The sequence below is a fragment of the Morone saxatilis genome, unplaced genomic scaffold (genome assembly GCF_004916995.1).
Source record: "Morone saxatilis isolate NCDOM2014 unplaced genomic scaffold, NCSU_SB_2.0 Contig15, whole genome shotgun sequence".
Lineage (NCBI taxonomy): Eukaryota > Metazoa > Chordata > Actinopteri > Moronidae > Morone > Morone saxatilis.
In genome coordinates, this window is record NW_023339707.1 from 17,427,439 (window position 1) to 17,442,831 (window position 15,393).

General features: G+C 44.0%; 2 protein-coding genes across 10 annotated transcripts in view; both read left to right on the forward strand.

Annotated features, from left to right (window-relative positions):
- tmcc1a (transmembrane and coiled-coil domain family 1a) overlaps positions 1-6,398 on the forward strand; it is a 46,741-nt gene extending 40,343 nt beyond the window's left edge. For all 9 annotated transcript variants that reach the window (XM_035657341.1, XM_035657340.1, XM_035657336.1 and 6 more), the window contains 3 exons: positions 289-980; positions 2,466-2,601; positions 4,048-6,398. In XM_035657341.1, coding sequence (XP_035513234.1) covers positions 289-980; positions 2,466-2,601; positions 4,048-4,362 — 1,143 coding nt within the window. In that variant the 3' untranslated portion in view covers positions 4,363-6,398. The remainder of the gene's footprint in view (positions 1-288; positions 981-2,465; positions 2,602-4,047) is intronic.
- Positions 6,399-8,279: 1,881 nt separating this feature from the next.
- plxnd1 (plexin D1) overlaps positions 8,280-15,393 on the forward strand; it is a 58,312-nt gene continuing 51,198 nt past the window's right edge. Inside the window, exons 1-3 of the mRNA XM_035655930.1 lie at positions 8,280-9,672; positions 11,630-11,806; positions 15,049-15,180. Of these exons, the coding sequence (XP_035511823.1) occupies positions 8,461-9,672; positions 11,630-11,806; positions 15,049-15,180 (1,521 nt within the window). The 5' untranslated portion in view covers positions 8,280-8,460. The remainder of the gene's footprint in view (positions 9,673-11,629; positions 11,807-15,048; positions 15,181-15,393) is intronic.

A 15,393-nucleotide genomic window follows, 5' to 3' on the forward strand; every position in this document is an offset into this window, starting at 1 on the left:
TAGAGCTGGCGCACCCATGTGCCAAGGCTGAGTCTTTGCTGCAGTGGACAGTTTGAGTCTGACTTGTGGCCCTTTGCAGCGTGTCACCCCTTCTTTCTCTCAAATTGGCTTTTGTAACAGGCTGGTAGGTTTATATGCACAATCAGTGCATTGACACTAAACCTGTTTGTTCAGTGTGTTCATCCTTAGAGGTAGGGAGGGAACTTACTAAATACATTGAAGTTGATTATTTATTTCAGTGTAATGTTTATTCCCCTCACTTATGGAACTCTGTTCTGGAACTGTCAGGTTTTTGAGAAAAAGAACCAGAAGTCTGCGCAGACCATCCAGCAGCTGCAAAGGAAACTAGAGCACTACCACCGGAAGTTGCGGGAAGTGGAGCACAACGGTATCCCTCGCCAGCCCAAGGATGTTCTGCGGGACATGCAGCAGGGCCTAAAGGATGTCGGAGCCAAAGTCACAGGCTTCAGTGAAGGCGTAGTGGATAGCGTAAAGGGAGGCCTCTCCAGCTTCTCCCATGCCACCCACTCTGCTGCCGGGGCTGTCGTTTCCAAACCCCGGGAGATTGCATCGCTGATTCGCAACAAATTTGGCAGCGCTGAAAACATCCACTCTCTTAAAGACTCTCTGGACGACCCATCAGTGGAAGAAGCTGTGACAGGTGCTGGCGGACGTTCGCTGGGCAGTGCAGGGCATCACCTCCAGTCCAGTCCCAAGTACGGTAGTGAGGATGACTGCTCTAGTGCCACATCAGGCTCAGCGGGGGCCAACAGCATCACAGGGGCCCCTGGAGGTCCCCCCAGTTCCAAGGGTAACACACTGGAGAGGAGCCAGAGCTCCAGCCTAGACATGCTGCTGCAAGAGGTGCAGGAGCTGAGGGAGGGCCAGGCAAGGCTAGAGGAGAGCCTTGATGGTTTGAAGAGCCACTATCAGAGAGAATACACAGTTGCAATACAAGCACTGCAGGAGGAACGCTTCAGGTACAGAGAGAAAAGAGAACATACGAGAATTGTGTATCATACATTCCTGAGCCATGTCTAGTTTAGCACGAGAAATCCCCTAAAACTTCAACACCTGAACACATACTGATCATTCATATCATTTCTGTTTCATTTCATTTTCTGTATCATCACAGGCAACACTCGCTGTGCTTGTGCTCTAGAGAACTCTTTTATCAAGGAGAGGCCAAGGTAGATAAATCAAAACCTTGACCTGGGCCTGCTCTTAATAAACACGTAGTTTCCACAGAGGTGCTGCGCTTACTCTTTTTTTTTTACTTCTATTTTTATATATATTATGCAGCTTTTGAATGGCAGTCATTATCCTCCTATAAACAGCACTATTACAATAAATTAACTCTGTTGCTCGAACACATTGCTTCAGGATTTATACTGAACTAGTTTAAATGTTACTAGCATGAGAGCTGCAGATAAGAAAATTTTAGTTTTGTTGTTTTGAGTAAGCAGTGGACATTTAAATTGAGCCTCCACAAACGTGACCTGCAGTTGTCCTCTTAGTGCAAAGATCTTTGGCGTTATTTCAGCCCTTGTCCCCTGCTCTGCATATCTCAGCTTAGACTCAGACGTCTGTGTGCAGCTTTTGTTTTGGTCTGTCTGTGGGCAGTTGGCCTTAAAAAAACACACTCACATTCCTCGAGAATGTTCTGACAGGAGGGCACAAAGATTAAGAGGACAGGGCAAGGGCAGGGAGGGGACATATACCGAGCAGCTTACATAGTAAAAGAAACATGAGCATTTTTCTCCCTAAAATGTCGATCTGAGTCCAGAGCGGCCTGTGTTTGTCCTGTAGGACCAAAATAATTGTGAACAGAATGACCACTAAGGAGCTGTTTTGAGCCTGCCCACTGGGAGTAATAATTCATAAACCAATCATGTTGCTAAATAGTTCCTCACGGACTCAGCCAATCCTTTGCATAACCTAAAATGTGACTTTCTCAAGGAGGGCTTTAAATAACTATTAGCTATACTATACTAGCTGAAACAATTAACCAATCAGTAGAAAACTAATCTGCAGAAATTGAAATTATCTGTAGATTAATTAGCAATGAAAATAATCTGTAGTCACAGCCTTAGATGAATGTATTTATTCTTTCTCACATAATGGATTAGTTCTTTATTGTATAGGCGTTTTTCTATCTATTCTTTTCCTATGTTGCCCATCCAAATTGTATGTGTCTGCCAAAATAAACAGCAGTATAGATCCCTCTCCTCCTGCTGGATACCTCCCATTGGCCAGTCTCACACCGCTTACTGTGTCTGATTGGCCAGTTGGATCAGCAGATGAGTAAGCATGTCCTAATCTTGTCAGGGCGAGTCATCAGTTCAGTCAGGTGCCATGTGGTCAGCCTTCAGGGTCTGTTTCCACTAATTCCTGCATGTGTTACTTTGTCTAAGCCAATTATGCCCCAGACTCTCACGTGTGTTTTTTTGTGTTTGTGTGTTCAGGTGTGAACGTCTGGAAGAGCAGCTGAACGACTTGACAGAACTTCACCAGAATGAGATCCTCAACCTCAAACAGGAGCTGGCCAGTATGGAGGAGAAGATTGCCTACCAGTCTTATGAGAGAGCCAGAGACATACAGGTCTGTCCATCAGCCTAACGTCCACAAGCACATGTCAGAAATAAATTGGCTTTAGAAATGAGTTTAAGATTACATTTTCTTATTCTCTCATTGAACTTAAAATTGGCTGTTTCAAAGATGGCAGACTGCTGTACAACTGAATTTTCAGAAAGGGATGATAAGACATTTTAGAGGTTAAAGCAAAGTGTTCAATTAAATGGCCAGTTCTGGTCCTCGCTTCTGACGAGTTGAGTCATTGAAAGCCATTGCAAAATAGCTGATTTTGTGACGCACACAAAAAACTGCATTACATTCCGTCTTCTGACATTTTTTAATGTCGATGTTTAAAGCAATAAGCCACTTAACACACAATTTAATGGTGATTTTGCCTTTACTGACATATAACCCTAACCCTAACCCTAACCCATATAGCATGGAAAGATTTTTAAAATGAATAATCGTAATGGTAAATAAAGATATTTAATTAAGTGAACCTTTTAATCTTTGAACTACTTCGGTATTTTATTAAAACTCAAATCAATGTCATAAAATTTTGTCTTTGTTTCAGAGTGAGGCTTTTAGTGTCATAATGTCACCTAATTACATCAATAATCCTGTTTCCTGGCCTGTTAGTCAACCTCATGCTCCCAATCTCTTAGCACGCTCAGCAGCTGCTACTGAATTTGGCCAAGTAGCTTCCGTTAGCTAGAGCAACAGCAATGCCAAAGTAATTCTGGACTGAGTGTCAAAATGACATTTCACTATGGTAAAATACAATTTTAATAATTTAAATTACTGGTTTATGTATGTAGTTTTCTGTAAATATTCTTATTATATTATTGTGTCTATATTTCATTTGGCCATATAGAGTTCCACACTAACAGATCTTGCAAGAAAAAGAACTCTGCTTCTCTAACTTACTGATGTCTTTAGTAATAAGCCAATGTGGACTGAAAGTTTAAGGTGGTCACACACCTTTAAACATTCAAAGGCGCTCATTGTACAAGTTGACACTGTAAACATGAAGATTAGACAGAGAATCCAGTCTGTCCAACCTCTTTTGTCTTTGTTTCCTTGTAAATGACTCACATTACTTCAGTCCTTTCCTGCTGTCTGAGAGGGTTTGAATTTGTGTGTGCGCCTGCATAAAGTGTATTTACAGTCCAAGTTGCCCCTTGCCTGCATTTATTTTCCCCAGCAGCAGGGGGCGGTGAAGGTCTATGAAATATAAAGGCAGTTGCCTTTCTATTAGGGACACCTGTAAAATGCACCAGCCACCATAAATTCTACCATTACGAAGATAATAATGTCCAGTTTTGATTGGCAGAGATATTAATTTAACTATGTTTATGATTATGGCTTTTAGTGGAGCTGACCTGGACTACATCTTCTAGATATCTACATGTTTATGTTTGAAGAAAATGACTTTGCTGAGTGATTTTTGTTTCTTCTGCATGTCCTCTGCAGGAGGCATTAGAGGCGTGTCAGACCAGGATCTCTAAGATGGAGCTCCAGCAGCAGCAACAGCAGGTTGTCCAGTTGGAGGGGCTGGAAAATGCCACAGCCAGGACCCTCCTGGGAAAACTTATCAATGTGCTGCTGGCCCTTATGGCTGTCCTTCTGGTCTTTGTCTCAACTGTGGCCAACTGCGTGGTTCCCCTGATGAAGACACGCTCGCGCTCGCTCTCCACCCTCCTCCTCATCCTCCTACTGGCCTTCTTGTGGCGAAACTGGGACGCTCTCTCGGGGTACACACATCGCGCTCTACAGCCACCAGGATGACCAGATTGAAGCCAGCACATGTTGCTTTGTTGACACCAGGAGATGTAACTGTAGCTGCAGTCATGCAGGAAGTTTGAAGAACGTGATTGCCGTTAGGATGGCGGCGTGGCCGTGCACTGAAGATTCGGCTGAGCACATTCGGACACGGCTTGGAATCATGAAAAAGAGGAAGAAACAGAGTAGAGTTGAGAACACTCATGATTGTCACTTAGGAAGGACGAGACTGTTTACATTTTTAAAAATGAACTGTTGTGTTGCTACCCCTCACAGAATGCAACATTGTACTGTTTTTATCTTTAGAGTTTAATCAATTATAATGTATTATTTCTAATATTATTTTTATTTTGAACGTTATTTTATTCAGTACCATGTAGCATTACGCTCCTCTCAGTCTACATGAAGGGGAGTTTAGTCGTGAAACTGGGTTGGCTAATCGCTGAAAGGCCCAGTCTAGTTGTAGAGACATGCAAATGTGATAACGTGGTTGATTGCCTGTAGGAAGAGAACTCTTACCTAGCTGTGACTGGTAGATTTGAACCATGGCTGAAAACCTTCCTGGGAGTTGCTCCTGTTTTGCTGTGATGAAATTTGTTCAGACAGAACATTTTGAAGGACTGACAATGACCTTTCAGTGTCATGATGACTAAAGACTTTTTGTGCTTCCTCACCATTTCTAATAGAAAAGATCACATGCTTTTACTTATTTCTTTTTTTAAGTAAAACAAGAAAAACTGTGTTAAATGTGATTAATGAAACATAAAGAAATGAAACAAACAGAATGAGCCAGCTTTAGAGGGGAAAGCTACAATGGGCCGCTCAGAAACAGCACAAACACAGAACATCTGGTTATTGTTAAAACATCTGCCATATGTGCACATGTAAACAATACTGCATGTTTTCATTAAGAAAAATGACATAGGAATCAACTTTGCTTTTAAAAGCAATGACATAAGGCCATTGTCCAAGTAAAATCAATTTGCCAGGATAATTGCCTTCCCCCGCCATGTTTGATGTGATCAGGTTAGGAAGAGAGACCACTGGTGCTTATCCAGCTCCATCTCAGTTGGAATGGGTATGCTGCTGCTTCATATCTACAGTGCAAGTTGTCTCCACTGCCATGCCAGTCAAATGCACACTGCCTGTATGTGATATTGTACTATTCATCACACTTTCTCCCCGCGTATTCTTTCTGTAGCCGTCCTTTTTCTATGAGTACACTTATCTTATGGTGTAATCACCTAGTGCCAAACCTTAGTCTACCCTGGGATGCGTGAGCACCCAAAGGGTCCATGCTGAGAAGAGAGAAATGGGGAGCTCAGCAGGTCTTGCTTTTATTCAGATATGTCATGAATGAATGTCAAAGATGTACCTCTTTGGGAGACATAACTCTTGCAAGGGAAAATCTGTTAGAGAATTCACAATCTGAACATAAACTTGACTCCAGATCACAGTCCTTTTCTCCTTGAGTACAGTTCCTTGGCTCGGCGTCCAGTCTTTCTTATTCTCTCTCTCTTTCTCATCTAGTCAAGGACACAACATGATGACATAGCACATTAATTAGTTCACCCTGCATTTCAAGCTGAGACGCTGATTCCCTAACAGATAGTGAGATCATTTGAACTGTACAGCTGCACTTTAGCACACGGGTAGATAACATGTAGGTCAGGCTGAAGCTTGAGAGACCTTTGATAGAGACTTCAAAGGTTGTCACTCTTTAAGACAGCAGTCTTGTGGGATAAGAAGAGTTGACTCAGGTCAGGATCACTGTCATCCTTGTCTGAAGATCAAACCCAGCAGAGAGGAATTTAGTTCATTTCTTGTCAAAACGTCGATAAACTCTATCCCTCCAAATTCAGACATGCAATTAAAAAGATTTTGCCATTGCAGGTGCAGCAGACAAGTTGAGAGTGAGCTGATCTTTGACCTTAGCCTGACCTTGCAGTAACACCTATGATGTAGGTTGTGTGCTAGACCACTCCAGTGCCTTCTGATGTCCTTTTCAAGTGTGGAATAAATAAAAGTGCATTCCTGACTTACTCATGAGCCATCACTCTTTCTTAAAAGTAACTTGTTTAAATTAATATCTGTGTGAGTTGTTATTCCAAGGGTGCATGTCAACTTTGGGGATTTTATTACTGCATGGTGGGGTTTCCTTTTTGAATCCCTTTTTGAAAGTCACCCCTTGCAGGTTCGCCATGTAACCACTAGATGGCGATATTTTGCTTTGTATGTAAGGATATTCCTTGTCCCCCCTTCACAGAAGTCTGTGAAGGGCTGTGTTAAGTTTGTGTGAATGGTCCGCTATAAGGGAAGTGGGGGTCTGAACACAAGGAGGTGTCACTCCTTATCGGGAAGGAAACAGGTTGGGTGGAAAGCCCTTTAACCGCAGTCTTACTGCCAAAGAGTGGGCCACCAGGGACAATATTTTCATAATAAACACAGAAGAGACCACGTCCCCTACTTTTTTCTACTGTTTTCTCTCTTACACACACACACACACAGCTTAATTCCGTTAAATGTTTGATTGAGCAGCACCAAACCGCAGCACTCAGTCACACCTCGCCGGTGATATCTGATGCGGACAGCTCTGACCCACGGCGAGCCTGATCCCTGCAGGACCTCGTGTACGCCGCTTCACTGCCTCACGCACGCGCACAGGCTGTTGGTGGCTCAGTCTGTGCTGTGCAGTTGGGGGTCATTATGTTGCACTTTATCAGAGCGCTTTCCTCCTTTTCTACACTGCCAGATTTGATGCGCATGGCTGTGCGCCAAGGTAAACACGGGGCGCACTTATCTGCCCCACTGAAAGCTGCAAGTGGTGGCGGAGGGAGCCGCGAGAGAGAGAGAGAGAGAGTGAGTTTGTCCCCAGAGGAGTCCACAGTAAATAGGCACAAGGATTGCGCACGGTTTAGCATCAACTTTAATTATTGCATGTATTCAGAGATAACACTTCTCGGGCTCCCCTGCAAACTGATTTATGCAGTGTCTGACACATTCGTGTTCGTTTCCCAACTAGGGATCATTCATTTCTATTCAGAGATGTGAGCATATGCACACTCCATCCAGAGACAGAAATGCTAACCACATTCGTGCATTTTGAGTGGGGGCGCATGTGTTGCGCTTGAATATTTATGAGGTAAAGCGCGCAAGAAAGCTATGTTGGATAGATGTGAATGTCAAAAACCGGAAAGGTGTGCTGATGTGCCCATCTGGTAGCACTTTCACGGTGCTTACTGTGCCGTATGTGCCCAAAACGGAACCCTCCGGATCTGCAGAACTAATCTGAAAGCCGGGGGATTGGGGAGCACAGGAGGTGGGACGGTGACCCGTCATTAACCCCGAGATGAGCGGAACCACGCAGGGGCGGAGATCCATCAAATGGCCCATCTTGAAAGGAACAGTTGATGGTCATTACAACCTCATATGGCAGAATGAGCTCGCTTTACAGATTGAATAAGTTCATACCAGACATAGTTCAAATATTATGTTGTAGTTGGATCCAAATTTCACAAGTTTTAAAGGTAGCAGGAGAAATGAAAATAAATAAATACATTCGGGACAAATTAGCACTAATAATTTTATAGTGATCAATCACAGCAGCAGAGTGACAGTGCCACTCTTCGGGGTTCATGAGTTGACACCCCTGTTCCCAGAAAAAGCTCAAAAATTATTATTATTATCTTTTTAATGTTTTATTTATTAACCAATCTTCAATAAGCCGGACTAACACATGACTCCAAACGAGTTTGACCCCCTTTCTGCGGGCATGACATAGTCCAGAAATGGCTCATCAACAAATCAACTTATACTATTTGTTTCTATTAGGCTATTGTTTAAAAATCATAAACATCTCAACGAGGTCTTGTGGCTCAGTATGCCTCGGGAGAGAGGCTGCTGAGCTGCACAGTGGGCAGAGAGGGACAGAGGAGGCAGCCTGAAAAGGAAGCACGACTCGCTTATCGCGTCATTCTGGGTTTAGGCGTTGAGCAGGAAACAGCCTTTCCTCTCGGATTGTCGCAGTAGGAACAAACACACAATTTTGTCTTTACTCAATGCACCCCTCGGCACAGAACACGCGGAAGCCGGTCAGAAGGAAAAATGCCTCCTTCTATAGCGATAGCTGTTCTGCTCCTCGGCGTCCTGGCTTTGGAGACGCGCCGGAGTGCCAGCGCGCTGCACATCCAACAGGCATTTGCGTCTCCAAATCAGACCAATAACTTCGTGGTGGACCCGGTGTCCAGAAAGGTCTACCTGGCCACCGTCAACACAGTCTACCAGCTGAACGGGACCTTGACCGTCGAGGTGGAGAAGAGGACCGGGCCGGTGGAAGACAACCTGTTGTGCCATGCGCCACAGCTGCCCCAGGCTCCGTGCGAGCATCCCAAATCGCTCACTGACAACTACAACAAGCTCCTGAAGCTGGACCGAGAGCAAGGGGTGGTGGTCGTGTGTGGATCCGTGTATCAAGGCTTCTGTGAGCTCCGAAAAATGGAGAATATTTCAGAGATAGCGGTGGAGTTCCCACCTCAGGGTGAGAAGACTGTTTTCCCCAGCATGCTCAATATCGCTGCCAATCACCCGAACGCCTCAACTGTCGGGCTTATCTTCAAGAGCCACGGGGGAAACACCCGGCTTCTTGTCGGGGCGACTTACACAGGGGCGGGTACCCAGTTTTTCCCCAAAAATCACAGCAAGGAAGACCTGCGCTTTGAAAACACCCCGGAGATCGCCATCCGCTCCTTGAACATCAAGGATTTATCCCGACTTTTCACCTATGACATTAACCCTTCAGAGGATAATGTATTCAAGATCAAACAAGAGGTTAAAACCAAAAACAAGCTCAACTTCGTCCACGCTTTCATTCAGAAGACTTACTCCTACATCGCCTTTAATAATGATGCGAAAATGGGCCATAAGGAGAGCCAGCCCAACAGCATCATCTCCAGGATATGTCTGGATACCGAGAACCCCCGAAAACCCTCCGGACCGGAGAGCAGAAAGCTCACCGAGTCCTACATCCAGATGCCTCTACAGTGCGGATATAACGGGAACATTTACAACCGGCTGCTGTCCGTTTACCCCGCGGAGATCCACACAGGAGACGGGAGGAGCTCAGAGCCGTACCTGTTTGGAGTGTTTTCCAAGGGGGACAGAAAGTCTGCTCTGTGCGCTTTCAAGTTTGGAGACATCGAGGAGGAGATCCGACAAGGCCGCAGGAACTGCTCCAACTCTCCCAGCAGCGATGTTCAGGTGCTGGACAGCGTTATCCAGGGCTCCGGGGCAGCCTGCATCCAAAAGGGAAACCTGGTGGTAAGGGCTTATAGGTTTCTTTTATTAGCCAACATGAAAAATATATCATTTGATTTCAGTTTGATTTGATTTTATGTGGCCATATAGTGCAAAAAAATTACGTTTTATCAAGTGACATTGGTCTAAAAGACTAATTCAACAGACAAAAATGGGAATAAATCTAGTTACTGAAGTACTTGAGCCAAGTTTACACTTGAGCCAAGTTTACACTTGAGCCAAGTTTTCAGTAAACAAATGTCAGTGAACAGTAGAATAAGTGACAACATTCACACACAAGTGAACAACAAACTGATTATTAATCACACCAACAGATTGTTGCACTTTATTAAAGAAAAAAAAGCAACATGGCGTTATTATTCTATTATTTCATATATGTTTTGATTTCCTATCATGCATTGTTTTGTAAACATTATTGGATTCAAAATGGATATATAAAAATCTGAGCTTTAGTTTAATTTAACCTCAAACCAGAGTTTTCCCTGTATGCCTAAACACTACATGGCTGACAAACCTCCATTTGATTCTGATTTATGAAAGCTGTCAGCCCCTTACATTTGTTCTGACCCTACAAAATAAGACAGACTCACTCATGAGTGCTGTATCTCTCTGACAGTTTCCCATTTTTGCTACAACAGTCATCCTCTTTAGCCCTAAGGCTCATGACTTGGAGAGAGGATCTCCCATGTCACGAGTAGAGGTCATGATAGCTGGAAAGATGCTCCAGAGCCACACTGGGGGTTATGGGAAGGGTGAGATTACACTCACATCCAGCAGCTCTCTGTTGTCTCAAATATGAAGAGAGGAAGGATTTTTTCAGTTCAGTATTAGACATGTTTGTTTTTTAATCGAGTGTGTGCTGCTATCTATAACTCAGCCACAAATATAGCACAATGTCAGTGAATAAATAGCGGCTTTGTCAGAAACACATGGTGAGATATTATCTTGTATTTTCAATACATGCTTTCCACTAGCATACCAAACTAAATATTTGCCCTTAGGGAAACTTAAGCATTGCACACTGTATTTGCCCCCTGTGTTTTCCCTCTGTGTTGATGCTGTCTGATAATAAAAGCAGAGAAAGGTTTGCACAGTGTCTTAGGAATGCTGTGAAATTAAAGCTTTTCATTGTGGTGGTTTTGACTGACAGACCCGAGGTCAAAGGAGGCTGTCCCGCGACCGCTGTGCTGTCAGGTCAGAAAGTCACCTTCCTCGCTGGCACTGTCTTGTTGTCTGTGGCCCCAGGGCCACTCCTCCCGTGACCAGTTTTCTGAATACTATCTCGATTGGCCCACAGGCCTCCCTGAGATAGACAATTGCTCAGTTCAAAGTGGTTGCATGTAGAGTTTTCTTGCTCTTGCTGTAATAAACCCTCACAGAATAAAAGTTTGTCTTGTCTCAAGTTTTAGATTTGTATTGCCATGGCCACTGAAATGTGATCTTTTTTGTAGTCTACAGTCTGAAGGCCAACACTGAAGGAAAGCCAGACACAATTTATGATAAGAGAGACGAGGCCGCGAGCAGAAGGGCCCGTGGGAAACGACTCTACAAATATCCACTGTGCTTAATTCTTTTTTTTTTTTCTTTCTTTCTTTTTTTTTTTTTTTTGCATTTGCACGCTCTAAAATATTCAGAGAATTCCCAATAGATCCTGGTATTCATCCAAGCATGGCACTAATGTTTTATCATCGCCCGCTGAGGATTTGACAAAAGCAGAGTCTTATGAGTGTTGAAGACCCTTGTAAGCCCTTTTCAAGTATTCACTGAGATGTGATTTAGAAGAATGAGCTGCACCGTTGTGATAGCCACTATCAGCTCTTGTTTTCCACTTTACTTTCATCATACAGCGCTCTTTTTTTTTTTTGCTCTGTTCTTTCCTGTTTTCTAATCTGTGCTTCCATATGAGAGCTGATGAGCACTGATCTCTCTCTCTCTCTCTCTCATTTTGTCTGTATTCTAGTTGCAGCCCGAGCAGCTGGACTGCGGTGCGGCCCACCTACAGCACCCTCTCGCCCTACGGAGGCCCCTGAGGGCCATTCCACTGGTCGAATACTCGGGTCTCAGTTCAGTCTCTGTGGACTATGTACACAACCACACTGTGGTTTTTCTGGGAACCAGTAATGGACGACTTCGTAAGGTGAGACATATATGACCACCAGCATACACACGCACACAAAGCTTTCTAAACTAACATAACCTCAGGTCAAAACACAGTTGCAGCAGATAATCGTCACCACAGAATGGACTTAATATTTTTAATGTGATGGAGCCCTCAAGCTTGGAAAAACTATAACAGTAACAGTTACGTCGTGCCGCTCTGATGTGGCTGCCGAGTCTTTCAATAAACCAAACTTAGGTGTGTGATGAAACACACGAAACAAGAAGGAATGCCTGCTTTCATCTAATATAGGTTCTCAGTCACCCCTCAACCCCCCTCGCTCCATTTATCCATGACCCATCATGGCCCATTAAGTAGTCCTAATAATGTGCTCTAATGTTCCTCAGACCTGGTTATTGTCTGAGAGATCACCAGAAAGCCATTTAACAAGATCGGCTGACGACACATGACTCAGTCCTGCCTTGTGGCCGTCAGCTTCAGAACATCTGCAGAGGGTCCAGCTTGTGAAAACCCTTTCCCGTCTAATTAACAGCATTCCTTAATTCTGTCTCAGCCACATTCCCAGTCGCCCCTGACTGAGCTCACTAAGCAGCAGCCTGCCTTTCGAGAGCCACAAGCTGCTTCTCAGCTGTCTGTGGAAACAGCATAACCTGACTCTGAAAGCTTTCTGACCTTATTGTTTTTGCATTAGGCTGGTACCTTTTACAACATTAAAACCATTCTGCTGGAGGGGTGTTTTGTTTTGTTTTGGGCCCAGTAAAAAAGCTCCTTGTTTCCCTCCCCAGATGAAGGCACTGTTTTAGCCCCGGCTGAGCATGCAGTAATTGGTTTTTGGATGGTTTATACCGGATGCACAACAGTGGTTGGGATGGTGTAAGCAACTGCATATATGAGTGTGTTTGTGTATGTCTGTTTGCTTGATTGCAGGTTTGGCTTTGTTTTTTAGGTGTTTGACTTTGTCTGTAGGCCAGTGTGAGTGGTTTAGTGATTTCATGTGTTTACTCAGAAAAATGCATACCCTGTGATTATGTGCTATATGTGTGTTCTCTCTCAACCTTGTTATATAGGGAGCACAGTATTTCTGTGACCTTGGGCGACAACATATGCCATGCTTTTTAGCTTTACGTGTCTTTTATTGTTTGTGTATGTATCTGTGTGTGTGGCAGGGTCTGTCTGTCAGTGTGTGTGTGCCCTGAGGATAGAGCTGTTACAGAGGTTAATGGTGCTGTTAGTGTGTGTAATGTGATTCTGACTGTGAGTTTGGCTCAGGCTAAACACAGGGGAACAGTGGTTGAGATTAAGTTAGGCCTCTTTTACTGTCTTTGAGAGAGCCCTCAGTGAAGTAATTTGTAATTACATGCATTTTTTAATGAAGTCTCTCCCTCCCCATTACAGCTGACTTCCATTTTCTGCCTCTCGCAGTGTCCGCCTTTATCTCACTCACTCTCGTCCAATTTTACTCCCTCAGTCAGTCCACCCCTCCACTTCTCAGTTCATTGCTTCATTGTCTCCTCTCTCTGTTCTTCTCATACTCCATCTCAAATATAAAAGGCCCTTTGATTCATTTTGCAAACAAACAGACTTTATCTCTCTTTATTCTCTTTCTTGTTTTGTTTCTCCTGCCCCACCTCCATCTGTCTTTATTCTCTCTTTTTTACACGCAGGTACACGCACACACATACACACATAGAGAATGAGCGCACAGCAGCTGAGCACTCCTCAGTTGAATGGGGTCTTTCATCTGCAGGCAGATAGACAGAGAATGGAGTCACAGTGACCTGCCAGTACAGCAGGTGTTTTGTTGGTTGACCTGGTGGTGCACTGTGCCACAGCTCTCCTCCACCCTGCTCCTATTCTGCTCCCTATCCAGGTGTGTGGGCTACTGTTTACTCGCTCCTCACTGTGTCACTCCGTGTATGTGTTTGCAGTCGCTGGGGTGTGAGGTGAAGACATAGCACAGCTGCTTACTATCTCCAAGGCAGAAGATGTGTGTGTGTGTGTGTGTGTGTGTGTGTGTGTGTGTGTAGATGGGTGGGTGGTGTTATAAAAAAGACAGCGATATTTGCAGGTTGAGATAATGTCTCTCTTCACAGGTTAAGCCAATGGTTTACTAAGCTCCTGTCTGCTCTGGTTTAATATTAACCAGCACGTCTCAGTGGGTGGTGATGGTTTTGTATGTTTGTCTGTGTGTGTGTGTGTGTATGTGTGTTTGTGTGTTCAGCGGATGGAGAAGTGAGACAGCCCGTGCTTGTCACCAGATGCTGGTCAGTTTGGCAGTTCCTCAGGATGGGGGGATGTCTCTATTGAAGGGACACTCAACAAATCGCAGAAATAAGAGCTTTCACTGTCTGCGTGACAGGAAGTCTCACTCAGCACAGTTTGTTTTTCTACATATCTCTGTGTGTGATTGTGTGTGTGTGTGTGTTTGTGCATACGTGAGAACATGTCACCCGTTTTATTATCTTGAGCTACAGGAAAGCCAGTGTGTAGATAAAAATTACTGCTTGGCGAAGCAAGATTAGGCACACTGCTTGAACAAATTTGAGGAGGGTTGAACATATACAAGTATTTTGAAATAAAGATTTGTGTTTAAAAGAGTACATTCAACTAAAGCTGACTATTATTAATACATACATTCAATACATAAACTACTTTTTGGGGTGTGTCTTGTGTATCTCAGTCAGGTTCAGAGGAGTTGAAGTTTCCATATAAAAGAATGTATTTATCTTGCTTAAACACCTTAGTGCTAGGTAGCGGTTGCCTCAAAGTTAGAGGAGTGATCATGATGTGGATTGCCAGTGAGAATCCTGCCAATTATGTGGGGAGAAAGTGAATAAAAAAGAAACTGCTTCTGCTGAGGTGTTGCTGAGCAAAACACCTGTCCCTGATTTAACTGAGCTGCTTGATGGAGCGCCTTGGTATCCGAGTAGTTCCAATGCATGCCACATAACCACAATGTCGCCAGTTCAAGCTGGCGACCTTTGTTGCATGCTGTAACTGTGCCTTCCTGCCTACCTTCATCACTGTCACTCTCCACTAAAGGCGAAAATGCCAAGTCTAAAGAAAACTCATCTGTTTGATAAACAGAAAACAACTGTAGTTATGTTCCCAAATTTGTTATCTTGTATGAACATGAAGCAAAATTTTGCTCAGTTGACTTTTCCTAGCTGAATTAAACTTAAAAGAAAATACCACCATTCTGCACCTGCTCCAACGCTGTAATCCAACCTGTGTCCTCTGCTCTGATGTCTTTTTCACAGCTGACCCTCTTGGCGAACATGACCTTGGCCAATCAGTGGACACTGAAGCTGCCAGCCAGCGAAGCGGTCCACCACATCATGACCTTCGACCCCAGCGACAGCAACTTCCTTTATATCATGACCTCTCACCATGTAAGAATGTGACTGCAGGCGCTGACTCCAGTCTCAAGACATCTGTTGATGCTCCACACCTCTGTCACTGATTTATTCATGTCAGCATGGAGAAGAATCATAATAGCAACAATCAGACCTCATTTCACATGAATCTTACCCACCTCAGTTTAGCTGAACCCACACATATTTGTGGCCACTTGTACAGACCTTCAATAGGCTTTTGGACTACAT